This window comes from Maylandia zebra, linkage group LG14 (assembly GCF_041146795.1).
Source record: "Maylandia zebra isolate NMK-2024a linkage group LG14, Mzebra_GT3a, whole genome shotgun sequence".
In the NCBI taxonomy this organism is placed as follows: Eukaryota; Metazoa; Chordata; class Actinopteri; order Cichliformes; family Cichlidae; genus Maylandia; species Maylandia zebra.
Window position 1 is genome coordinate 26,772,401 of NC_135180.1, and position 26,137 is coordinate 26,798,537.

The 26,137-nt window shown below is 41.2% G+C and overlaps 1 protein-coding gene across 2 annotated transcripts; it reads left to right on the forward strand.

Annotated features, from left to right (window-relative positions):
* Positions 1-731: 731 nt before the first annotated feature.
* On the forward strand, positions 732-25,749 carry med13b (mediator complex subunit 13b). Of its 2 annotated transcripts, XM_004558092.4 has the most exons (30): positions 732-1,594; positions 2,450-2,684; positions 3,714-3,882; positions 6,716-6,861; positions 6,959-7,156; positions 13,401-13,595; positions 13,705-13,861; positions 13,953-14,060; positions 14,145-14,861; positions 14,989-15,205; positions 15,914-15,944; positions 16,041-16,162; positions 16,273-16,363; positions 16,458-16,654; positions 16,739-16,938; positions 17,360-18,249; positions 18,351-18,518; positions 18,631-18,854; positions 18,983-19,178; positions 19,278-19,659; positions 20,870-21,086; positions 22,180-22,371; positions 22,497-22,720; positions 22,998-23,140; positions 23,234-23,392; positions 23,487-23,672; positions 23,760-23,893; positions 24,185-24,349; positions 24,613-24,713; positions 24,813-25,749. In XM_004558092.4, exons 1-30 carry the CDS (start codon positions 1,529-1,531, stop codon positions 24,943-24,945), a joined length of 6,363 nt encoding a protein of 2,120 aa, XP_004558149.3. In that variant the 5' UTR covers positions 732-1,528; the 3' UTR covers positions 24,946-25,749. The 2 variants fall into 2 exon arrangements, with proteins under 2 accessions (XP_004558149.3, XP_012776498.3); XM_012921044.4 differs by having other exon boundaries at positions 15,914-16,162.
* Positions 25,750-26,137: the final 388 nt, after the last annotated feature.

The window sequence follows — 26,137 nt, forward strand, 5'->3', positions numbered from 1 at the left end:
TGCAATACAGCTGTTCTGAAATGCACACATAAATGTAAACTGCGGTAACATATTTGCAGATTCATCTAGAACAAAGGAGTTTTATTTGATTAAACTGAGTTTGCTTCTTAAGGGTGTTGCAATGCATGAAAAAGTTTGTTTATATTAATTTCAAAGTAAATTTCAAAAATGCACTTAAATAAATTATTACTACTGAATGTGTTTTTTCTTTATTCTTCATTTTCCCCATATAGGCATATTAATTTGTCAACTATATGTATGTAGTCGGATCAGTGTTTGTGTTTCATGCAAATGTTGGTTCTTTATTTGCATTTGAAATAATTTCAGTAATAATTATAAAAATAATAATAACTAGATGACTTCGTGTCATCTAATTATTATTATTCAATGCACAACGCAAACGCCCCAGAAGACAATAGAATAACTCAGTTTTGTTTTTGTTTTGTTTTTTGGTTGTTTTTTTTTACAATCAGGGCCTTTACATAACAATGCAAACAAACACACACATGTTCCCACAACCAACAATAATTCACCAAATATTTAACCATAACTGTCCATGCAGCAGATGATGCACAGTAAAACATGCACGTTAACAGGCATCACTGAGGAGTGACCACTGCATGACAGATGCACTGGAGCTTTCATCTTGTAAACTGTGAAGTCATGGAGCTACTTGAAGCCGGATCACGCCCCCATTACCACAAATTGGCCAATAGGAGCTGAGAGGCAGAGTTGTCCTCCTGGCCGCCATTAAAGAATTCAATACATGAACTGAAATAATGGAAATCTGCTGGACCTATGGAGCAGGCAGAGAAGAGTAGCTGATGAGTAGTCACGCTAGTTTGGGGTGTTTCATTCGTTTTAAGGGTAGTTTTAATATGACGGAGCACCATGGTGGTTTTGGTGAAAAGGAGGGCGGCGTAGCGGGTTGTTTTATTTAGCTGGCGAGCTAACGCTGGAGCTCTGGTATGTTAGCGAATGTGCTAGCAGGCTAGGCTAGCTCAGGGGGAGGAGGGGCGAGTTCCTCCGCTTTGAAATTGTTTCAGAGCAGCTAGCTGCCATTAGCATTAGCATACCAGCATCTAAGTTTTTCTTTTAAGTTTTTGAGCTCGTATTTTTATTGCGCATTTAACTTTTTCCAGTGTTGTATTTAACGCTAGTCTTTCTTCGATTTGTTATCGATGATTATTTAATGTTGAGGTGATGTAGCCGCAGGCTTGCGGCTAACCAGATCAGACAATACATTTCAAATAGGATTGATGAATCGTATAGCGAGAAGCTTACAGTTGACGCGTTCTGGCTGTCTGTCTAACGTTAGCTTAGCTGCCAGGCTAGTGGTGGTGGCTAGCGCCGGTTAGAAGTTGACTGTTTAGCTAGCGTCAGCTAGCTGACGCTAGCAAGTTGGCAGCGCTTTAACGGGATAATTAGAGCTGAACATAGCTTCGCAAGCGAGTTACCCAGATCGGCTATTGCCCCCCGAAGATGATTGAGAACATGGATTTTAACGTTACAACTACGCAGTGAAAGGATGAGTTCGTGCTTTGTACCAAACGGGGCCAGTTTGGAGGACTGCCACTCCAACCTCTTCTGCCTGGTAAGACTCTGCTCTGTGAGCTAGCGAGCGTTAGCGATCCTGAGAGGCCAGAAAGCCATTTTGGCTAATAAGGCAACAAGCCTTGTAACGTCAGTTGCAGATTGGAGTGAAGGCATCGGGCCTGCAACTAACAAATCGTGATCTGAGCCAACTTTCATAACAGAGCCAGCACATTCTGCATGACAACTATGTTGAAGGCTGGTTGATAAATATGGCATGATCTTGTGTTTACACTGCACTGAGTGCTAAAACATTCCGCTAGCAATAACGTTATTTACATGGTGGTAAAAAGAACAACTAAACGAGCAGTTTCTCTAAAACCAGCTGAACATATTGTTTTCCCTTGATTTAAACTGCACTGCATGCAAATTAATTGTGGCTGTCACCAACCATTTTGAGACAGATCAGTCTGGTTTTAAACTGACAGGTCTGTCATTGGTTGTTAACTTGTTGGTTGTAAATTATTTCCTTATAGTTGTGTGTTATGCCTTCAGGCGTGATCATCTTGGCAAGTGTAAAGAGTAAAGGAAAACTTTCAACAGTGTAAACAAACCTCAATTTTCAGCTTTGCTTATTCAAAGTTTCCTCTTTCTGTTTTCTCAATATAATTGTAGGATCTATACCTTACAATATAAAGCACCTAAGGCAACTGCTGTTGTAATTTTGCACTATATAAATAAAATAAAATTAATTGAATTGAAAGTAATTTTAGCAGCGAAAGCAGTGGCTGGCTTGTTACTGCAGTGTGTTCGGTCAAGATGCATGAAGAGTTGTGCAGTAAACAGCTGGAAATTAGCTTTATGCTCTTCAGTTTTTCTCTGTGTTTATTCTCACATCACTATTCTTCTCTTTAAGGCTGATTTGACTGGAATAAAATGGCGGCGTTTTGTGTGGCAAGGACCCACCTCCTCGCCAATCCTTTTCCCTGTGACTGAGGAGGACCCGATCTTGTGCAGTTTCAGCCGATGCTTGGCGGCAGATGTGTTGAGTGTTTGGAGGAGGCACCAAACCCCGGGTCGCAGAGAGCTCTGGCTCTTCTGGTGGGGTGATGACCCCAGTTTTGCAGAGCTTATCCACAATGAGCTCTTAAGTAAGTTCATTTAACCTCTCCACGAATTCTGCAAGATTTGTGATTCTGACAACATCAGAGTTTATTAGATGAAAATGTTTATTTCATTTCACTGAATTAAATTCCAATGTTATTTGGTGATTTACTCCAAATTATATGTGGACTCTTGTGCTTTTGCAGCAGTTAGTTCAGTTTGTGCCATCTGAACAATTTGAAATTGAAGTGTGTAATTGTTGATATTAATAACAAACCTCTCTAGAGATGCTGTCCTGAAATGCTTACTGCATTAAAAAAATTTCTTATACATTTTTGATGATGCAAAGTCTGATTAAAAATAATTTCTAAGACCCTTGAATTTGTGGCTAACTGGTCTTTGAATGTCTTTAAAGCCTTGTGAAATTGATTGGCCCTCAGCCATAGAGACGCAGACTTGCATGGTAGGATTAGAACAAGTTGTTGTGCATCACAGTCACCTGACACACTTCTAGATTTCTGGAGATTCAATCCTGCTTTGTTGATATTCATATTCTTAGAGAAGAAGTACCCTTAGGGGCTAACACACAGGTATTTTGTCTCAGGTGTGATGAAGTGTTACTTGTAGAAATTGCTCATTAAAGAAACAGAGTTGGCAACAATTTTTCAAATCTCTCTTGAGCTCCAAAGATAGTTGGAAGAATTTTCCACTATGCAGGGAGTATAGCTCTTGATGATCAGAAAGGAATGGCATGAGTAAGCTTCACCTAGATAATCATTTCTCTGTAATTTAACAAAATAGTTTATTTTCTGTTACATAAGTCAGTAACTGGGTTGAAGCCTTTTATTTTGGATCACGTCATTACATAACAGCAACTAAGACTTTTATTAATATTAAATGTTTTCCTGTATTTATATGCGGTAGAGCAGCTGTAACTGTGGTGTTTTTGGGTTTTTTGTTTGTTTGTTTTTTGCATAGCCAAATTAAGGCTACGGGTGTATGACAAAACCAAGTACATTTAACACTGGTTAGCTTTGATTGTTAAAGTCATCATGTTTGCATCTGCCTTGTTTCAGGTGAGGAGGATGGTGAGTGGGAAAGTGGCCTATCCTATGAGTGTCGAACGCTCCTGTTCAAAGCCATTCACAACCTGCTGGAGCGCTGCCTCATGAACCGGGGCTTTGTTCGTATTGGCAAGTGGTTTGTCAAGCCATACCAAAAGGAGGAGAAGACCATTAATAAAAGGTATGTCCTGCTTCTTTCTAGAAAAATTGTAGGATATTCTGTGAATTGTTAAATTAAAGATGACACTTCTCTTGTAATACTCTGTACTCTTAACTGGGGTTCAATTCAGTCTTTTGTACTGATACAAGAGCATATTCATCTCATAGTTTGCTATCTGTAGGGCAGATTAAGACAAAGTTCACTATGAACCAAAGACGCAACAGAAGTTCCTTTCCACATTAAGCCTGAGCTTACACATACGTCAGGGTGTTTTGTTTTTTGTTTTTTTTTTATAACACAAAAGGACTAATACAATTGCTTAAGGGTAAACATGTCAGTGGAGTAAAGTGCCATGAATTGTGATTGTGCTGAAGGGTAAAACATTAGTCATGTTGGCTGTTGGAGTGGTTTTTTTTTTTTGAAAATTCGATTCATGTATGGGTTTTTGTTTTTTTCCAGCTTTCTTTAATCAGAGCAGAACAAACCATGGAATGTGACATATGTAGGAATCAGGAACTGAAGCACGCATGTGTTAGACATGCTAAAAACAGGGTAATTTAAGTGCATGTGTACTGCTTAAGTTACGGGGGAAATTCAGCTGAGCTGATGTGCTCTTTATGGTGTGAAGTTAGTATAACAATATCTGGCCTTTCACATTCTTTAATCATTCACATTACCATTTGTGACGCAGCTTGGGAAATGTTGCATGTGTTGTTTTGACTATGCTGTGGTCAGCTTATATCTGTTTTTAGGGTTGAGCCACCCTTTTCTTATAAGGAAAATAGTGTTTTGCACACTTTTTAAGTCTTTCTTTGAGCAGTGTAATCACGACATTAAAGTATTGCCTTTAACACAACATCTGCATCTCTGATATAATCCTTAATAGATACACGACTGTGGTCTGTACCTTTTGTATTCATGTACAACTGACTCAGTGTTGGTTCGCCTCTATGACATCCTTCAGGTCTCAGAAAATTCTGATTCGTGGAATTGCACAAGATCTAATGATGTGATGGATTATGGCAGCTTTTGAATCACATCACTGGCATGGCACATTGTCATGCTACGCTGTTTCATTTGCTGTGAACCAATCCATCTTTTTGAGTCCAATACCACTGTTGAATTAATAAGTTCACTGGAAACATCCAAGTTGTGTAATAAATAAATAACTTCATTTAAAAATGTTATTAATTGATTCTTAATGTTATATTACTTTGGAGTAAATAAAAAGATCTAATTAGATTTAATATATAATTACATTTATCTAATTTATTTGGCCCTTTCAGCTCAGTGTGAATTTTTGTGTTTTGTTGTAATTTACAGCCACCCCGGTGTCTCTGCTCTATTATTCTGTTCGCTGTTTCACTGTGTGCACTTCTCGCCACTCATAAAGCAGAGCAGATGAGACAGTTGATTAAGGAAGGTGATAACAAATTGTTACGGTACTTTAAGTGAAATAAATGGTTCTGTTGGAGTTTTAGACCTAACATAATGAAGAAAAGATTTATGGAAAAGCCATGTGAGAAGGCACTGTTCACTGCTTGCTGTAAAATCAAAATTAAGTAACAAATAAGGTGATTTGTTGTTGTAGCCAGTGTGAAATGCCATTGAACTGCTGGTGCCCTTCATGCAGCGTTGCTCTGCTTCTAGCAAAATGTGCTGCTTTAACTACAGCACTGCTGACATGTGATGTAGTTAATGTGGAATGACATAAAACAAAATAGAATAAATAATTCCATTATCGCAGTTACTGATCTCACTGGCTCAAACAGCAGGAACGGTATTGCATCCATAGTTTTCTGTGAAATTGTAGGCTTTTGAGAAAAAAAAAGTTAAAGAGAGACATTTATTGTTCGCATCTCTCCAAAGCCCAAAACTGGGCTGTTGTTGTTGTACAAGCAACAGTAACACATAAATATCTGCCTGGTTCAGAATGGAGTTGTGTAATGCTGTACCATAAGGGTGGTGACATAGATTTAGCATCTGCTGTTGAATAAGGAGCCTGGAGGACCCCAGAGTTTCCCGACAAGCTCATTTGAGTTTCAATTTCTTGTGTGTGTTCATCCAGGGTGACTTTGTGTTTGATGCACAAGCCTTTGGCTTAGTTCCCTCTGGCTACTTTTTCAATGGTTTTAAAGAGTTTTAGCAGTTGTATAAAAAGGCTGTTGTGTTGAAGAGGAGGTGATTTATTGCTCACTGGTTTTTAGCTTCTGTTTTTACATAAAGAGGTCCACAGGCTTGTTTTGTGGCAGAGAAGCTGCACCTCTAACAGAGGAGTCTGGCAGCCTTGCTGTCGCCTGCCCTCTCTGACTGGTAAACACAGCAGTCTCTGGAAACTGCTGAGTTTGCGCTGTGGTTTTACAGAAATCATGTCAACGAGTACTATTTTAGTGAGTTTTGCTGCCTGGCCTTCCAGACGTGGTTAGAAAATAAAGATGGCATTGTTTTCACATTTCAGTGCTATAAGAATTTCTTATGCATATTTGTGCTTCATATTGTCAGTTTGCTTTACAGCAATTTTTAAATCCGTGTGTATACTGCGTGCACCATCTGATTGGCGGTATTAGCCTTGTGTATGTGGAACCTACTATTATCACGTGATATGAATCAATGAGGCCAGTGGAATATGAAAGGAACTGTGTGGTTTCCATTATCAGCCCTGCCTTTTTTCTTTGAATCATTCCTTAACAGTGAATGAAAGAGAGTACACCGATAATCTCAGTTGCCCTTAGGGAGTTTATCTTCTAGGTGTTTGAGACAAGTGTTTGTTTATTCATTTACTGATGAGCTTCTGTTGTATACCACTCTTTCTAAGCATAACAGTACCTCTTTCTGTCTTTGATTCACCTTGCAGTGAGCACCTTTCTTGTGCATTCAACTTCTTTGTACATGGGGACAGCAACGTGTGCACGAGTGTTGAGATAGCTCAGCATCAGCCTCTTCAGCGATTGAGCGAGGAACACCTAAGCCTTGCACAGCAAAGCTCCAGCCCCTTGCAAGGTAAGATCACAATAGTTGTGCACAGTAGTCATGCATTAAATGGAACTAGACCAACGTTTTGTTTTTAGAATTAAAGTACTGTAACTCTGCCCTACAGTCATCCTGAGCCCATATGGCTTGAATGGGACCCTCACTGGCCAGGCTTTTAAGATGTCAGACCACCCTACTCAGAAGCTTATCGAAGAGTGGAGGCAGTTCTATCCCATCAGCCCCAATCCCAAGGAAGTCCAGGAAGAAAAGTTGGAAGATGCAGACTGGGAGGATGACTCCCTGGCAGCTGTGGAGGTCCTTGTTGGTAAGGCTTCTTAATATGTTCATAATGTGGTGGTGGATCACTGAATGCAAGGAAGGAACAGAAAGGTAAGTTTATTGATATTCATTTATTTAGTCGTGCCAGTTGAAAAATACAGTACTACATTTTCAGCTCTTCTTGATATAAGGATGACATACCTGCCAACATTTTGGTCTAAAAAAAACCACAGAGTCCAGGAGGATTATGTATTTATTTGCTTATTTAAATAAAGCTTCTCATGTGCTCAATAAGAATTGCTTAAGTGGTAAAGCTACAGCTAAAATATTGAGCCATCCATATACCTGTGCCAAGAATAACTGTACATCCTTTGAAGCAGGTTGTGGGTCACCAGGTTGGATTGACAAATTGATTAAAATTGCATGTGGGTCGATTGTGTGTGCGCAGACTGCAATTCATACCCAATCTTGCAGTTTTGGTAAAACTAGGCAAAGCTTGAAGTTTCAACCCTCATCCACCAGTTAGCTTGTTAGTGTAGGCCAAAATTATGGCCAAAATGGTTATCAGGATTTTATTACCTGTTATTTGTTATAATTATTCATTGATTTGTAGTCACATATTTATTTATTTTTTGTGCTGTGATCTTGGTGGCACATATCTTGGTAAACATTAGTGCTTTAAGATCCATGTTGTGCTACATTCCTGCTAATGTACAAATATTTGGATCAAAGTAAAATAGATTCCCCCCCCCCCTTTCATCTAAATTCAGTACATTCTTAAGAAAAAAAATCAAAATTTTAAGAATTGTACCAAAACTGGAGAGACAAGATTAATAAATGAACAGGGCACTGCTTTCACATTTACACGGTACTACAGTCCTTTATTCACTTGACAAGTGCATCTCTTGGAAGCAAATATAGTCTTTTTATTTCATCTATTGTGCATCCAGGATGGGTATCAATAAAACCTCGAAGTAAAGTACTCGACAGCTGTGTATCCCTGTCCATGTCCCTTGCGATGTTTTGCATACAGTTCAGCTTTTGGCACGCTGGAAAAATAACCGTGCAAGGGGAAAACGTATCTGTTGTCCAGTAGAGGTGGGAATCACCATACATCCCACGATACGATATTATCACAATACTTAACGCATGATACGATATTATTGCAATTTTTAAAAATATTTTGCGATATTCAGATTCTGTACATAAAGGTAAACTTTATCAATATTCATTTTATCTAATATCAAAGTCTCGCACTCAGTCTTTCTCTCATTTCAGTCAGTTTTATTGTTGACAAACTGAACGGTTTGTATTACAGTCTAGTCCAACTTAACTGAATGCAACCATCTGGTACAATTATAGCTATTCTGAACTATGAAATTTATGAAAACTTCAGCAACTGAAGAATTTGAAAGTAAATTAAAACAAAATATAATTTTACATTAAATAAAAAAGTTTTAAACTTAATTAAAATAAAACATGTCTTAAATTAAAATAAGTAAACTATCATGTTTATTGCCGCCAAAAAAAAAGTTAAACACATTTGGACAGTGAAGGAATGTCAGAATTCTTGCTCAGAAAAAGGATCAACATGCTCTGAAGTCAGAGCATGTTCCAGTCCACAAAAACTTTTTTGTAACAAAATATCGATTTCTGCTGTCCCTGTATTGATACATTATTAGCAAACAAAATATCACGATACTACACAGTATCGATTTTTTCCCCCACCCCTATTGTCCAGTATGTAGACGATTTTCCTGAAGTGCTTGTGATTGCGTGTTTATTGGAGACACATCTTTGGCCAAATGGAATCTGATTTCATTTGTGATTTCAGTGCATATTTGTGAGCTGGATCGATACGCTGGTTTGCTTTTATGGACGTCTGAATTGATGTTGGACAATTCATGTTAGCAACCATTGCATTGTCTTGGCTTTCATGTAATCAGTATACTGCAATTTGTGGTGTGTTTTGTTTTTTTGGGTTTTTTTAGGAGGTTCAATAAGACACAGTTCTACAGCACTCCTTGCATGCGATTATGGCTGCAACGATTTGTCGAGTATTTCAAAGAATTATTAAAAATTCGCGACACAAATTCTTGCTTCAGTGCTTTGTTAAAGGCACGGCTCTGTAGTGCGGCACTGTTACCATGGAAACCAACATTTCCGACTAAAAACAGACTTGCATTACAAATGTATTTAAAAGCAGCGTGTGAATCAAAAGTTTGACAACATTAAGCCCACACAGCCCCCAGTTTTAAACAGAAATACTGATAACACAGCAGTGGTGATGAAGACGATGGCACAATTTAACGTGGAGCCGGAGTCTGTTTACACACCGCAAAGAGGCGGAGCCGGTACCAAGATGGTGAGCTCAGGGAGAGTGAAAGAAACAGTGTTTCTAGTGTCCAAAACGGCAACACTGCTCCCGTAATCACCATTAAAACCTTTACTGGGGAAAAGCGAGTCTTTAATCGAAGCACCTGATCAACAAACACTGACCTCAAGAAAGGCAAACTTTGTAACTGCTTCATCCACCACCATTTGTTTTACATAGTGAAAAATCTCCAGTAAGCGTCCAGAATATGTATTAAAATATGCAGATGAACTTTTAACTTAGTCTGATACCATGTTTAAATTATACAACTTGCTGAAGGCTGATGGCAGCCATCCTATTTTACATAGAAGCGAACAAGGGTGTGAGTCTAAAGCAGGGCATGGTGTCTTCTAGACCAGATTTATTTCAAGGTTTTCAGAACATTTTTCAGATTGAAAGTGAAATAATATAAACTACTGTCTCAACTAATTTATGTTAATATTTAAAAATATAAAAATTAAAGCGTTTTTCACAATCCAGTAAAAATGAAATGAAATGTAAAACTGAGCCACTGACCTGAGGGATTTTAGGTTGGACATTGAATTATTGTTAATATTAAATAATGTCTACACTATCATAACATCTTGTTTTTAGCAGCACATAAGCTTTGCATCAAAGCACAGGGCAAACTTCAGAATGCTGATATGGTTGCTTCTCTTCGTTGCAGCCACCACGTTCTCCTTACAAACAAAAACTTACTCATTCACGTTCACACTTAAACACATGTACCAAAACATAAGCCTTCCAAGAAGACAGAGTAAAGATTTTTTTTGTGCCTTAGTTTAGATGGCATATTTATCTTATTTTATTTGACTTTGACTCTACTTGAGAGTATTTATATATTTCTGCAATTGAGAAAATGTTTTCTTTAAAAAAGAAAACTTAATGTGGCACGTAAATACCAAGGGTTGTTTTTTTTGTTTTTTTGTTGTTTTTTTTGACAAATGAAACAGATGATGGATGCAACAAAAAACACTGCAATTTCTAAAAACCAAAAGAGCTCTTGAGCTCTATTTATTATTGCTCATTAATAAGATAAAATTATTTCTTATTCTATTAATCGATGGAATAATCTATAGATTACTTGATTACTAAAATAATCGAAAGCTGCAGCCCTACACGTGATTTCGTCTTTAACATCACTTACCATAAATCTGAATATTTCCAAACAGATTATCTTCTGCTTCAAGGGACAAACTCTTCACTTTGTTTTTTGTTTTGTTTTTTGTTTGTTTGTTTTTCAAAAAAAAACAAGCTCTTCACCTTGTGCTTTACTAGACATTTTAATTTTTTGAATTTCTTTCTTTAAACGTGGTGTTACTGATCAGGGTTTTAATAGTTTTGCAATTTTCATTATTTTTTAATTTTTATTTAGTTTTGACTTCAGATTTTCAATTTTATATCAGTTTTAATTAGTTTTTACCAATTGTTTGCTAGTTTAGTTTAGTTTTTATTTTTTTGAAAATCCTTAGTTTCAGTTTAGTTTTGATTAGTTTCAGTTATGGTTTTAGTTGTGTTTGCAATAATTAAGTGTAACAAAATCCCAGTTTCATCATATCATTCATGCTCTTCTGCTCATCCTTGGGTATGTTGCTATTCCAGCTACCATACCCTGCACCCCGGACAGGTCGCCTGTCTGTCGCAGGGCTAACACGCAGAGACAGACAACTCACATTCCCACCTATGGGTTGTTTAAATAAATAAATAAAGGCAGATGAACAACCATTGATACCAGGCAACTATAAAATGTATATCTTGGCCCCAATGAGACTATTAACTCTTGCAGCACCGGGTGTTCGTAATTTTGGTTCAAGTGAATTGATAAACATTTTGAAGGCAATTGACTCACACAGTTATGTAGATATCCCCGTCCTGTTGTCTCGGGATGCATCACGCTGCCTTGCCTGAGGTTAGCGTCTGTTTCTGGGGATGAGGGTTGAGTGTGCTCCCTTACCTTCTCAAGGTAAGCTAGGTTAGCCTTCTTGTGTCAGCTTTTCAAGCGCACTTTTTTTTCCCTTTAGAAATGTCCCTCATAATTTGTCTCTTTCCACTACAAGACACTTGCTTTATCCAAAACACAGTCATATTCAAAGTAATCCCAAATTGGACTCTGGCGCTTTCATTTTTCATTTCATTTATTTATTCATTTTCAGGCACAACAAATACCTATATTGAACATAAAATACACAAAACAAAAAACAGTCTGGCCGGCAGTCTGTCACTCCTCCTGGGCAGTGAGTGACATGCTTCTATGTGCTCCAGGTCCATCTCTATCCCCTTGCTTTGGAGGAAGGACGCCACCTGTTGCTCTACCGAGCGGGTCTCCTCGTCGCTGGGCTCCCCGACGTTCCCGGCCACCGCGCGCGCATACGAGCGCGGCTTGATTTTAATACCGCTGATGACCACGTCGTTCGTACGGGTGTACTGCTCCAGCTCATCCACCCGCCGCTCGAGATCCATGATCCGTCTGTCCTTCTCGGCATTTTGGAGGCGTAGCTGTTTTACCTCCTCCAGAAGCCCCAGAAGCAGCTCCTGCTGTGCCCTGACTGCGGCCACGTCTCCGCACAGCGCTCCGAGGGAGGTTTTAATGTCCTCAACCTCCTCTGGTGTTGGGCCTTTCTTGGGTGGCATACTGAAGCGAGAGCACGAGGCGGCCACCACGAGGGACCCGGAAGCGGAATTTCTGATGATGGCGCCTGGCTAGGCCTGCTGGCTGATGGTGGAGCCTGGCTGTGGCCTGCTGGCTGATGGTGGAGCCTGGCTGTGGCCTGCTGGCTGATGGTGGAGCCTGGCTGTGGCCTGCTGGATGTGGCCTGTTCAGGGTGTACCCTGCCTCTCGCTCTAAGACAGCTGGGATAGGCTCCTACCCCCTGGCGACCATGGAGTAATACAGACGAACCAGCGAGTAATACAGACGAACCAGCTTTCTCCCGACTTTTCCTGACATGATTCTGCGCGTGGACGGAGCAGCAACACAGACGACTCGACTAACGTACTGCCACCTGCTGGCATAATGAGACACAGCAAGAAATAAATCTGGAAACTAAACTTCATTTTCACCCTTGACTATTGTATGACACGCACACATCAATGAAAACTAAACACATTTTTGCTATAAATTCAGTTAATTTTAGTTAGTTTTGTGAACACTCATTACAGTTTTAGTTAATTTTCCTTTTTTTTTGTTTTTATTTTTATTTCCGTTAACGAAAATGTTTTTTCACTTCTAGTTTTCGTTATTTCGTTAGTTTTCGTTAACGATAATAACCTTGTTACTGATACAGACTTATCCAGGAAAACCTCAAGCTTTACAGTGCAGGGAACAGCTGTGAATGGCTGTGATACGTCATTGTTTATGGAGCAACTAATTTGCTTTTGGTTTGCGCTCTGTTGGTGAAGCACATGCTTCCAGTATCCCCCGTTCATTGAACTGTGGGAAGCCAAAGTCATGGTTGAGATCAAAATCAGAATATTTGTGCAGCCTTACAATTATTCATAATAAAGTTTGAATCTCGTGTAAATTACGAGTGTATCCTGGGAAAACGGCAACACAGGAGGCACCCGAGATATTAAATACGGCAAAGCCCGAGGAAAAAGAGTGTTGGCATTTATGAGATAAATGGATCAGTCTACAGCTATAACAGAGCCCTAAAATGTGTCTGTTTTTTGTGGTTTTGTTTGTTTGTGTTAAAGAAAACAGTCCAAATAGTTCTCTCTGTCACTGGTACTTTTGAGAGACACTATCCTTTTTTTTTTTTCTTTTTTTTTTTCCTTTTTTTTTTGTAGAGTGAAGGTGAATAAATGAGTCAGTTATACCAAAACATTGTTGCATTTAAAAATGTGTATTTGGTTTGTTCAGTTCTGTTTTGAATTTTCATGCTGAGTTTTTAAAATGAACAAATGTCTTTACTTTCAGCGGGAGTAAGGATGGTTTATCCTTCCTGCCTGGTGCTTCTCCCTCTGTCGGACCTCCCTACTGTGGTCCCTCAGGGCTCAGCCAACGCCTCAGGAAGCTTGTGTGGTGCTCAGCAGGGCCAGGCTGCTAACAGAGATCCTGCCATGTCCTCTGTCACTCTGACTCCTCCAACGTCACCAGAGGAGGCTCAGACTGGTAAGAATTACAATTAAAAATACATGTTCATCAGCCTTTATTTTTGTGAGACTCTGCATACCACTGCGGTTGTATTTATTTTTATCATCTTTATCTTACCTTCTCACAGATTATCAGCCTGCCCAGAAGTGGCTCAAGTTGTCTTCTGCATCTGATGGCTACAGCTCTAACAACACTCTACACGGTGGTAAAATCCCTCGCAGGATGGCCAGCCAGATGGTGGAGTCTGTATGGCAGGAGTACAACCTAAACCATACAGGGAACAAGTATGTTTTTGGCCATCTCTTTAAATTTGCATTTGTTCTGGTTTTGCCTCCATCCAGATGGATAACGTGTTTGTATTCCCACTCTTTCTAGGAATAAGTTTACTTCATTGACAAATGGAACCTGTGAGGAGGAGACAGAAAAAACAGGACTCTGGGATTTTGTGGAGCCAGCTCATAGGCTGCATTGTAATTGTGCAAGGTATGTTTAGTGAAGTTAATTCACCAGCGATTTAGTTATTTATTTAAAATATTTTATAGCCATTATTTGTTTTATTCCAAACAGACATAAGAATTCGAAACAGCGGTCTAGCAGCACCTCAGGACACCCACCTTCATCAGGACAGCCTGCCCTGCCAGCCCCCAAGCACAAGCTGGGCGAGAAGCTGGAGAAGGGGGAGAAGCAGCAGAAGAGGCCACAGACACCTTTTCACCACCGCAACTCTGTGAGCGAGGAGCAATCCCTGGAGCCTCAGACCCAGAGGCTTTGCCTCAGATCGCAGGAAGAAGGCTCGTATCCCAGCTTGCACCATGTGGACACGGTGCAGTCTAAAGCCCCTACACTGCACGCCCACGGCCCTCCTGCAGACCTTGTTGGATCTCCACCTCCCCCTCCTCTCAGCCCACATCCCTGTGATCACGTAGAAGTTGACATGACTCCTGGTGGCATGAAGAGCTCGTCAACTCCCATTCACCAACCATTCTACCCGCCATCAGTGGAACCTTGTCAGATGCCACCAAAGGGCTCATCTGAGGAGCCTCAGACGGAGAACATGCCTATGCCTTTGCCCTTTCCCTCAACCTACAATGAAACCCTTGAACCCACCATCTTTGTAGGTTCTGCCATCAGCCCCAGTGATGACTCCACCCATAATCCATGGAAGTATTTCCTCCTCCCTCAGAAAAAGCCCTCAAACTTCCTGACACCCCAGCTACCTTTAGATAAAATGAGAGAGGATTCTGCAGGTGGTGGAGGAAGTGAAAGTGTAGTCTCTGTCACAGAGTGAGTATCTGTTGTCTGATCGGCGGATGCTTTAAAAAAAATATATATATATTTTTTTTCTTTTTGTGAATTTAAAAATAATGTATTTGCATGCCTTAAAAATGTCTCTCTCCTACACCCCTCCCAGGTTGATGTCAGGATCCTCGCATCCCCTGAAAGTGTCCCAAGAGCTCATCAAGACTTATACACAGCGGAGAAACAGCCATCTTGCTTCCACCTCAGGAGATGAAGAGCCTAGTGAGGAGCCAGACCCTTATGCCTTCGTCGAAGGAGATGAGGAGTTTAGCTTTACTGAGAAGAAGGACAAGTCTGGAGCTGAAAAGGACGGAAACAAGAAACACAAGGTGGGTCCTGACAAAGGCTGAAATCCTTGTTTATTATGACATTTGATGAAATCTACTTTCAGTCCCTGGTAAAGTACTTGTTGGAACTAGTTATTTTGAACATTTCTGTGTTTTTATATTAAAGGAGGTGAATCATTTAAACATTTTCACGTCTGTTCCAGTGCTTATTTCCTTCATTTCTCTGTGCTGCATAGTAGTAGTTGTCTTTTGAGAGCACACACTGATATTGCTGGGTATTGACCATTAGTACTTAATTAGTAACCAAAATGTGTCTCTATCACAGGTCCTGTTAATTAAATTTGCTTTTACATACTTGTCAGCTTCACAGTCATGTTTGCTTGCTCAGATATTTACTGATGTAAAGTACGTTTTGGTTTCTAGTGCCAGCACGTATACCCTAGTGAATCACGAAAAGACTGTGCAGTCATCTTGATAATTGAGTCACATTTTTCTTATCAAATTCTCTTGTGAATTTGTAGAAGAAAAGTTGTGTAACAAGGATCAGAAGCTGATTTTAGATGTTTCAAACCTCACCCTGTTGTGTTATGGCTAACTCTGAAAATCAGCACTCGGTGTGCAAAATAGTGACCTTCATTTTAGGAACATGTTTGATAATCAGAGCTTTGTATACAAGTACAAATAGTGGAAATTTTAATGACAAACAAATGGTCATGACGATAATTACTGTCATCTTTTTGTTTAACCAAGGTGGATGAAGGAACTGGAACTTCTGCAGATGGTGAGAAGTTTATTCATTCTTGCTTGGAGATTTCTATGTATGTTTATTTATTTGCTTTAATTCAAAAAATGTCCCTCAATTTGTTTTGCGGTGTAGATGGACAGTGTCCTACAGGCAGTAAACCCTCAGCCTCGACCAGCCTCATCCACGAGAACGACTTGGCTGTGTCCTACAGCGACCTGGATAAAATCTTCAATTCAGATGAAGATGAGCTAACAGTGAGTGCATGTTGTGGCATATTCAGGAGCTGATGGTGATGTCTCCTCATGAAGCCTGTTAAAACTCCAAGATGTACTGAATATGTTGACTTGTTTTCCCCATTGCACAGCCTGGATCCAAAAGAGCTGGTGTTGGTACAGATGACAAGTTTGGCTCTAAAGATACTAAGCCAACTGCACTGGATCCCCTGTCTTGCATAAGTAGGAAAATTAATTATCAATTACTCATTGTTCATCATGGATCATAACTATGTAAGTTGTTGTTTCAAGAGAAGTAATAATGTCTTTTCCTTAGGCTCAGTAGACTTGCACACAATGTTTCCCACCCCACCCTCCCTGGAGCAGCAGGGTTATTCTCCCATGAACTCCGGCAGCAAGGACAGCTTAGAAGCAGGGGCGGGGCTCACCTTGTTGGACGGCAGCCAGCTTAATAACCACTTCAAGATGGAGGTGGAGGAGGGTTTCTGCAGCCCTAAGCCATCTGAAATAAAGGTACAACACATCACGCAATTACCAAGTAGAGAGGAAACTGATCATTTTTCTTTATTGTTAAATGACCTGCGTTTTTGTTTTCAGGACTTCTCCTTTGTGTACAAGCCAGAGATGTGTCAGTCATTCATTGGCTGCTCAATGTATGCCCCCCTGAAGACACTACCAAGCCAGTGTCTGTTGCCTGTCAAACTACCAGAAGACTGTGTGTACACGGCGAGCTGGACCATGGGCAAAATGGACCTGATACCCCCAGTGTCCAACACTAGTCTCCTCACTAAAGATAGGTAAATGCATATTCTGAATTAACTTTTTCCCATCTTTGATGTGTGATCTGTTGATCAAGAAGGGTTTTTCTCACAATTTGAGTTTTAGTCTTTTACAGTACAACTTCAAATTTGTACTGAAAAGTGACGTATTACACTTATTTCCAGCTCTATATTTTTATTCATTCACAGTTCTGCAGGTTTCACAGTTCAAAGTGATCATTATTTATCTTCCAAAGAGCCTAAACCAGCCATCAGGTCATCCTATGTCTGAAACAAGTTTATTATGTGCAGCTATCATGTCGGTGGCTGCACATAATGAACATTGCAATGTATGTAGAACAAGAAAGAACGTAAATGCATGTAAACGGTACTCTTCAGCTGCTATATAACCAAACATCACAACATGAAACCCTAATCACTGTTCATCTTTATATAACAGTAATGTCCCCAGTGTGGAGCCTGACTATAGCCAGACCTACACCCCGCAGACCCACCCGCCCTTCATGTCCAGCAGCGCTCCTCCCAGCAACAGTGGTGCAGGTATTCTACCATCCCCAGCCACACCACGCTTCTCTGTGCCCACACCTCGCACACCCCGCACTCCACGGACTCCACGTGGCCCATCCAGCGTCCAGGGCTCCCTCAAGTATGACAGTTCTGACCTTTACTCTCCTGCCTCCACGCCCTCCACCTGCCGACCCCTTAGTTCTGTTGAGCCAGCCACCGTGCCCTCAATTCCCGAGGCTCACAGCCTATACGTCACGCTCATACTTTCAGAGTCAGTCATGAACCTCTTCAAGGACTGCAACTTTGACAGTTGCTGTGTGTGTGTCTGTAACATGAACATCCGTGGGGCAGATGTAGGCGTATACCTCAAGGACAACGGCGAGGCCCAGTATATATGCACTTGTGGTTTTAGCGCTGTCACCAATCGGCGCTTTGGCCAGTCAGCTGGGCTCTTTCTAGAGGATGAACTGGACGTAGTTGGACGGGGCTCTGATGCTGCTCGAGATACAGAGCGGTGTTTCGAAGAGCTGCGAGCTTCTACATCACACAAAGCCAGCAGCCTGAAGGAGAAGCCTCCAGATGAGTTAATCCTGTTGCTGCAGGACCAGTGCACCAATCCATTTGCCTCGATGGCTGGTGTGGAGTACCCCAAACCAACTTCAGCCCCCAGTTCGTTCCTAAGGGTGGAAGAGAGAGACTGTTATAACGACTGCTACATGGCACTGGAGCATGGCAGGCAGTTCATGGACAATATGTCAGGAGGCAAAGTCGATGAAACACTAGTGAAAAGCACCTGTCTTCATCAGTGGCCCAAACGCAAATGTATGTATTCTCACATTACTGCTGCTTTAAATGTAGAGTTCTTCCTTATGTGTTTCTAGCAGAAATGTAATACTTGTTTCCTATTGGTTCTTCACTTGTAGCAGCAGACATGAGCAAGCTATACTCTGTGGATGTCCTCCGGGTGTTGTTGTCCCTCCAGCCTGTGCTGCAGGACACCATTCAGAAGAAAAGGAGTGTGCGCTCTTGGGGCGTTCAGGGGCCACTTACCTGGCAGCAGTTCCATAAAATGGCTGGGAGGGGATCATATGGTGTGTTGAAAGCGTTTTTTGTTTGTTTGTTTTATAGAGATAAATAGAATATTGTGGAAGTTTATGGCTTTGTTGTCTTCAAAGACACTAACTTGTCTCCTTATCTTCACAGGTACTGATGAGTCTCCTGAGCCTCTGCCCATCCCAACCTTTCTGGTTGGTTACGAATATGATTTTGTGGTACTGTCTCCTTTTGGGTTGCCCTACTGGGAGAAGCTTCTCCTGGATCCTTTTGGTTCTCAGAGGGATGTGGGATATGTTGTCATTTGCCCTGATAATGAGTCTCTGCTCCACGGGGCCAAGACCTTTTTCAAAGATCTAAGTGCAATGTATGAGGTATGCACCTGGCAGTTTATTAAACTCACCCTTCCTGTGCTGACATGTCTACAGAAACAGTTTTGTAGCTCTGCAAAAGTGATTCACACTGTTGCACTCTTGTTTTCTTTTCTTTTTTTCCTTGACAGGCATGCCAGCTGGGGCAACACAGGCCCATCTGCAAGAGTCACCCAGAGGGCATATTGAAGGTTGGCACCAAAGAAGGCAGGAGCATGACAGAGCAGCCTCTTAGTGACTGGTTCGTTAAGATGGCTGCCAGAGAAGGAAACAATGAAGCCTTTAATAAGCTCAAACTCTTTGCTCAAGTGTGCTGCTATGATCTAGGTAATGTGATTGCTTGTAGTGCTGAAAACCTAAAGTAAGTAAAATCGCATGGTTTGTAAAAATGATGATTTATCATTTTTCTTTTGGGATCCCTTTCAGCTCCATACCTGTCAGAGCAGTCTTTGGATAGCTCTCTGTTGACCCAGCGGAACCCTACCACAGCCGCCACCCCCTCCTTCCAGACCTCTAGCTCTTCCAGCACTTCATCAGGACTCCAGAGCACCAACACTACCGGCTCCAACACCAGCTCTGCCCAGCCTGCCCAGGTCAACAGCACCCCTCCCTCTTCATCCTCAGGCTCACAGACTATTGGGGGAATGACCTCAGCCAAGCCAAGTTCCTTCTCGTCATTTGGAACAGCAGGCTTGCAGGGTGGAGCGTCTCAGAATGGACCCCAGCCAAACTCGCAGGGCACAGGGGGAATGGCTGAAAATGGATCGTCTGCTTACCAGTCTCAAGGACCCACTGAGAGCCCAGAGAGGTAGTTAGATCTGCTGTTACATCACCTGGCCAAAGGACCAGTGACCTTATGCCATAACTAGGCGCCTGTTGTCTTATCTCTCCATATTTCCCAAAAATTGTTAGTCATATTTGTTTTTTGGTTTTTTTTTTATGCACGGTCACTTGGGATCTGTGATGGTTCATGAGCCAGATTATATTTTGAATCTTTCCTAGCAAATGCCAGTTTGCTCATTTCAATTCTTTCTATTTGACAGAATATCTCAAGTAGTAGAGCGTTGTAGTTTGGTACTTAGCTCACAAGCCTTTTCATAACTGGTATGCATTCATGGGATAGATAACCAGTGCTGAGTTATTTTAAGCTGAGATGGAGATTGTTTCTACAACTGCTTTACAAAGACAATCTGATAAAAACACACTGACGTGCTCAGTTCCTCGACAGTTCTGTGAGACACCTTCTTTCAAAGGTCACCAACACTTACACATGGTCTGTTTGATATATGCAGTTTTTAGGCATTCATTGACCAAATAGTCTTATTGGTAGTAGATTATATTTAAGGTTGATGAATGACCACATTGGTAACACTGCATAATCAGCAGGGAAAGTTCATCCTCTGGCTAAAAAAGTATTGTGTGTCACGTGTTTTGAAGGCAGTATAATATTAGTGAGATCTGAAGTTTTGTTATGGCAAAACACATCTCATGAGTGCTGCGTGTCTCTACTTTCATCTCAGTAATTTTATTTTTACGTTTCTTCCGATGGGAGCTGCGCCTGCCAAGATTTGGCTTGAGCCATTTTCATACATGATATTTGGACAGTTTCTTTCACATGTAGCACACAGCAGGCACAATTATACTGGAAATACTGGAGTTTATGTCAGGGAGCTACCTAAATAAAGTGTGCACGCAGCAGTATACAAACATCCATTTGCTGGAGATAAATACACTGAACAACTACAAAGTGTGGATCAACAGAGCCCAGAAAAATGTGGACTTTGTAGTTGGGCTGGCAGGTTAAATAGTGGCTAATATCTAATCTGACTGCTCTGAGTGTTTTTGTTTTTTCATGTGCATGTCTTTCTAGTAATGTCTAGAAAAAGGTTAAGGCTGCACAGGACGCATGCAAAAAGCTTCAGTTGCACACTGTGGACAGTAATATGAACATTATTGACAGATCTGATGAAGATAATTTCTTGGCCTGTTTCAGTAATTATCTGCCTAATTTTTAACAGCACAATGGAGAGAGACAAAGTGGGTAAGCCAACAGACGGAGAGTCCCATGCTGTGTCTTACCCGCCTGCTATAGTGGTGTACATCGTCGACCCCTTCAGCTACGAAGACGCAGACAGAGAAGTCCATTCGAGTACCTACACGATGGGCCTACTGCGCTGCTACATGGAAATGCTCCACATCTTGCCTGCTTGCATCAGAAACTCTGTCTCTGTGCAGGTAGAACAACACTCTTAATAGTTTTAAAATTTCATAACTGCAGATTAAAGATGTGGCTAAATATTCTGCGTAGTGTATAAAAGAACAGACTCCAAAAGTCAAAGATATTTCACAAAATAAGTTCATTTTCTAAATATAATCTACAGTTTAATAACATCTGCTCAGTTTTCTACTTTGGTTATAATAGAGAGGGTTACCAGCTGCCACAAAGGGAGGTGAGAAGGAGCAGGGGAATCATTAGCAGGCACTAATGGAGGTGGTAACTGCCACACCTGTGATATAGTGGCACAAGATTGCATCAGTATGCCAGAGGGAGTTCTGAAACACAAGAGGCGTGAATGTGCTATAATGGGTTCAGTACAGCAGCAGCATAACTGTGTGGGCTAATATCCATTCAGTCCTATCGCTGCAGACATGCTAATCTCTCAGATGTGCTGTCATTAACTCTTCCTTCGAGCTAAGATGTGGCAATATTCTTAGTTTAGTAAACAAACGGTTTGGTTTGACCTCCGTCTTCTATGAACAATATAAGATTAAAGACACCCGTACTTCTTATCATAATTATAATTACCATAATCACTCACACTTGCCAGTATAGTAACAGTACTGGTAATGTGGTGCAGATGTTTACAAGTACTGATGTGCACACAATCTTTTCACAAAGTTTTAATATTTGGGGGGAGAAACATTTGATTACTCAAATATATCCTGCACAGATTTGAAGGTGTGGATGCCTTTCACTGGGAGCTAGAGAATGTTACGGCGTTCCTGTGGATTAATACTTTTAAAACCTATTCTGATCTTTGGATGAAGCAGAAATTTTATGTTGGGATTGAACTTACTTACAGCAGTGTAGTTTTTGAAGTTCAGGGTTCACTAATGTTTCTTTCACCACAAACTATTACTAATTGTCAGAAAGACCTATTTTGAGATTTCCATGTCCATGAATTATCATCTACAACACAACCCAGTCAGTAACACAGAGAAACTTTCAGTAAAAACAAATGTGTAGTGAAGCTTAAGTCTAACAAATCCATAAACATCCAGCACTACAGGCTGTCCTAAAATGCCTTTTTTCCTCCTTTTGTGTCAGATTGTTCCCTGCCAGTATCTGCTCCAGCCAGTGCACAGCGCAGGGCGCCACGTCTACAGTCAGCACCTCAAGTCGCTGGCTTTCTCTGTGTTCACTCAGTGTCGTCGGCCTCTTCCCAACTCCACCAATTTCAAGGCTCTGACGGGCTTTGGTCCTGGTCTTGCCATTGACATGGCACTCAAGAACCCAGAGGTAACTACCCTGATGCTGAACTCCTGAGTTTTGTTGAAGCTGTATGTCTACAGACAATTATGCTGTTGTACCTTCTGTCACTCTCAACTTGAATATATATATTTTTGTGTTTGTGGGCTGTGCAGAGGCCTGAGTGTCTGCGTCTCTACACGCCACCCTTCATTTTGGCTCCAGTGAAGGACAAGCAGACTGAGCTCGGGGAGACGTTTGGTGAGGCATCGCAGAAGTACAACGTCCTGTTTGTGGGCTACTGTCTGTCACATGACCAGCGATGGTTGCTGGCCTCCTGCACCGATCAACACGGAGAACTGCTGGAGACCTGCATCATCAGCATCGATGTGCCGAACAGGTGCCTGTTCACGAAAGATTTACCTCAGTACCACAGAATCAGTTTGGTTATTGATACCTAAGTCTTTGTAGTTAAGTGTAAAACAATCTTAGTTAGCAAAGACTAAATATGATAAATGTCTTTGTTTTAAGACTGAAATGAAACATTTTTAAACAATAAAGGCTAAACCCACTGTGGAAAGTAAATTACGCTAAATTAAACTGAAAGCTAGAGAATCAAAACTAATTAAAAAGCAAAACTACCTCATAAATGCATTACTGTATTATTGTTGCTGCAGGGCTCGCAGGAAAAAGGGCTCAGCCCGACGGCTGGGTCTGCAGAAGCTGTGGGAGTGGTGCCTCAGCCTGGTGCAGCTCACGTCACTGCCATGGAGGGTCGTTATCGGGCGGCTTGGAAGGATGGGGCACGGCGAGCTGAGAGGTACACACTTCAACAGTGTCTGCAGAGCGGGCAGTTTACATATACGCACGCGCACGCACACACACTTATGTGCTTGTGTCTTGTCTGTTTCAGACTGGAGTATTCTGCTGAGCAGGAGGAACTTGCAGTCCCTCAGCAGGCGACTGAAGGAGACGTGCAGGATGTGCGGCATATCTGCTGCTGATACTCCCAGCATCCTTAGCGCCTGCTTAGTTGCCATGGAGCCTCAAGGTTCCTTTGTGATTATGCCAGGTAAAAGAAATAATATTTAAAGTTTGCCTAGTTTCACTTCATTTACAAAAAGCCTGTAAATCTGACAGCGCTCTCCTTCGTCTCGTCTCTGCAGACTCAGTGTCGACAGGCTCCGTGTTTGGTCGAAGCACCACCCTTAACATGCAAACATCGCAGCTGAGCACCCCTCAGGATACATCCTGCACACACATACTGGTATTCCCCACGTCAGCCATGGTGCAGGTCAACACTAACACTTCAGAGCCCCTCGACATCGACACCTTTAACCAAATAAATCCCGGTATGTTTTCACAGCTCACAGAGCTGCTACAATATATTTCTGCTCAAAGCTGGAAAGCCAGAATGACACATTTTTCCCTCTCTGCAGATGGATCAGAGGGAATGAACATCTTTGAGTTGTTTGAACAAGACATGGATCCAGACTTCATCAACATCCTGCCCAACTCCCCCACAACCTCCCCTGTTCACTCCCCGGGCCCCCAAGGGGGAGATGGAAGCAAGGTCTGCCATCTTTTTCATGAAGTCACTCATCAATATAAAATGTCAGATACAGACTTTAAGATTATTAACAGGCTGTGATGTATGAACCACTCGGCAGTAATTAAACAACTTCTTCTGTTTTTCGTCCTCAACTTAATAGTTACATTAAAAAAAGTAAAAAAAGTAAAAAAAAAGAAGAAAAGCATGCTAATGAGCAAAAAAAAATTAGGTGCCCCTTGGTTATGAAAATATGATGCCTGTTTTGGCTGCAGCGATGCTCTAATCGATGACTTTATCACCTTCGTTTCGCAGGGTCAGAGTACAGATCGGATGGAGTCTCACGAAGAAGCGCTCAACATCTTGCAGCAGCCGATGGCTTTGGGTTACTTTGTCTCCACAGCGAAGGCCGGACCGCTGCCCGACTGGTTCTGGTCAGCCTGCCCCCAAGCCAAGAACCAGTGCCCACTCTTTCTCAAGGTGACTCATACCTGTACTACTAAAATTATATGTTCATGAAGTCTTGAGTAATCACAATAATGCCGTTCTTCAACAAAATGCCTCTTTGTCGTCGTTGCTCTGACCTATCGACAGTGCTGCTTGTTTGCTGGTTTAAGAATACTGACTCTTTTACATCAGTTGATGAAATAATGAGATTTTACAGCTCTACATGCAGATGTGTTGAACCTGAAATTCAGTGATTGAATCTGAAGACTGATTTCATTTGTCTCTTTCTTTTCCAGGCCTCTCTTCACCTGCACGTGTCTTCTGTCCAATCAGATGAGCTTCTGCACAGTAAACACTCCCACCCCCTGGACTCTAACCACACCTCTGATGTGCTCAGGTCTGAACTGTAACCAAACTCAATTTTTTAATAATTAGAAAGACATTTGTTTCACTCCCAGCTTTATTAACATTTCCATGTCCTCCTCCTTCATGCCAGATTTGTTCTAGAGCAATATAACGCCCTCTCCTGGCTGACGTGCGACCCTGCCACCCAGGACCGGCGCTCCTGTCTGCCTGTTCACTTTGTGGTGCTCACCCAGATGTACAACTTTATCATGAACATGCTCTGAACTCTAACGGGATCAAACTGCTGAGATTTGATTGGAGGGATCGCTCAGACATGTTGTGGATTTCCTGCTACAAAGACACCCCGACACTCGAAAGGACCTCGCACTCCATCAGGGTAAATGTGGACGAAGCACCCTCCTCTTCCTCCTCGTCCTGGTGTATCTCTCAGAACTCTAACTGGAAGTTTCCAATGAATCAATCAGATGCCAAGAATCCATTTTATCACTTTGGATGATCAAGGGACATTTCATAAAGGAGAAAAATGTCTTTTTAATGACTGTAGATTGCAATCTATGAGATTTTATCATAATGAAATGCCTGCATATATTATTTATTGTAAGTTTTTTAATGTGGAATTTTTAATGCTTAATATCTTTTATATATTACAAATCCTAGAGGGTGTGTACATCTCACTGTACAGGAATTGGTATCAAAAGTGTAATTTTTCTCAAATACAAAACGAAAATCCTGTTCAAGTGAATTTGCTGTAGATTGCTTTTAGAATATTATTTTTTCAAAGGGGTACAGACCTTTCTATTGCCATGCTGTAATAATGAAGTAAAAGCTGGCCTGGGCATTTGTGTCCCACCCAATGAGTGGATGAGACTTACCTCTCTGTCTACTTTGGCTCCAGAGTCTCTTGCACAGTAACTCAGTGAGCTCTGAAGAGGAATTAAAAGGTACATTGTCAGATTATATATTTTATATAACAGATTTAGGTAACTGTGTGTGTATATGTGTACATAGTAATTGTGTGCCGCTACTGATGGTGCAGCTTCTGTTTTAGGAATAAAGTGTCTACCTTACTGTCTTCGTCTTTATCTTTGTAGCTGCTTGCAGCTGTCATAGTCTTTTGTATATAAATACAGCCTCAGATGAACAACAACGATACATGTGGCATGCTGCCTCATTATTTGACAAAACTAGTGTGTAAAAAAAAAAAAAAAAAAAAAAAAAAAAAAAAATTTATTACATACTGACTGTATCCAAAGGAATTAAGAGGACAAGAAGCAGTCAGTCAAATGTACTTATTTAGTGATTGTCAGCAAAACAGAAGAGTGTTGGACAGTTTGCTGGTTTGAAGTAGTGATGTGTGTTAAAATGATACTGAGGAAGAAGGACATCAACTGTGCTCTTAATGAACTAACCATCAATCTGGAAATGGCCTTAAAATCTTTCCCGAACAGTGAAAAA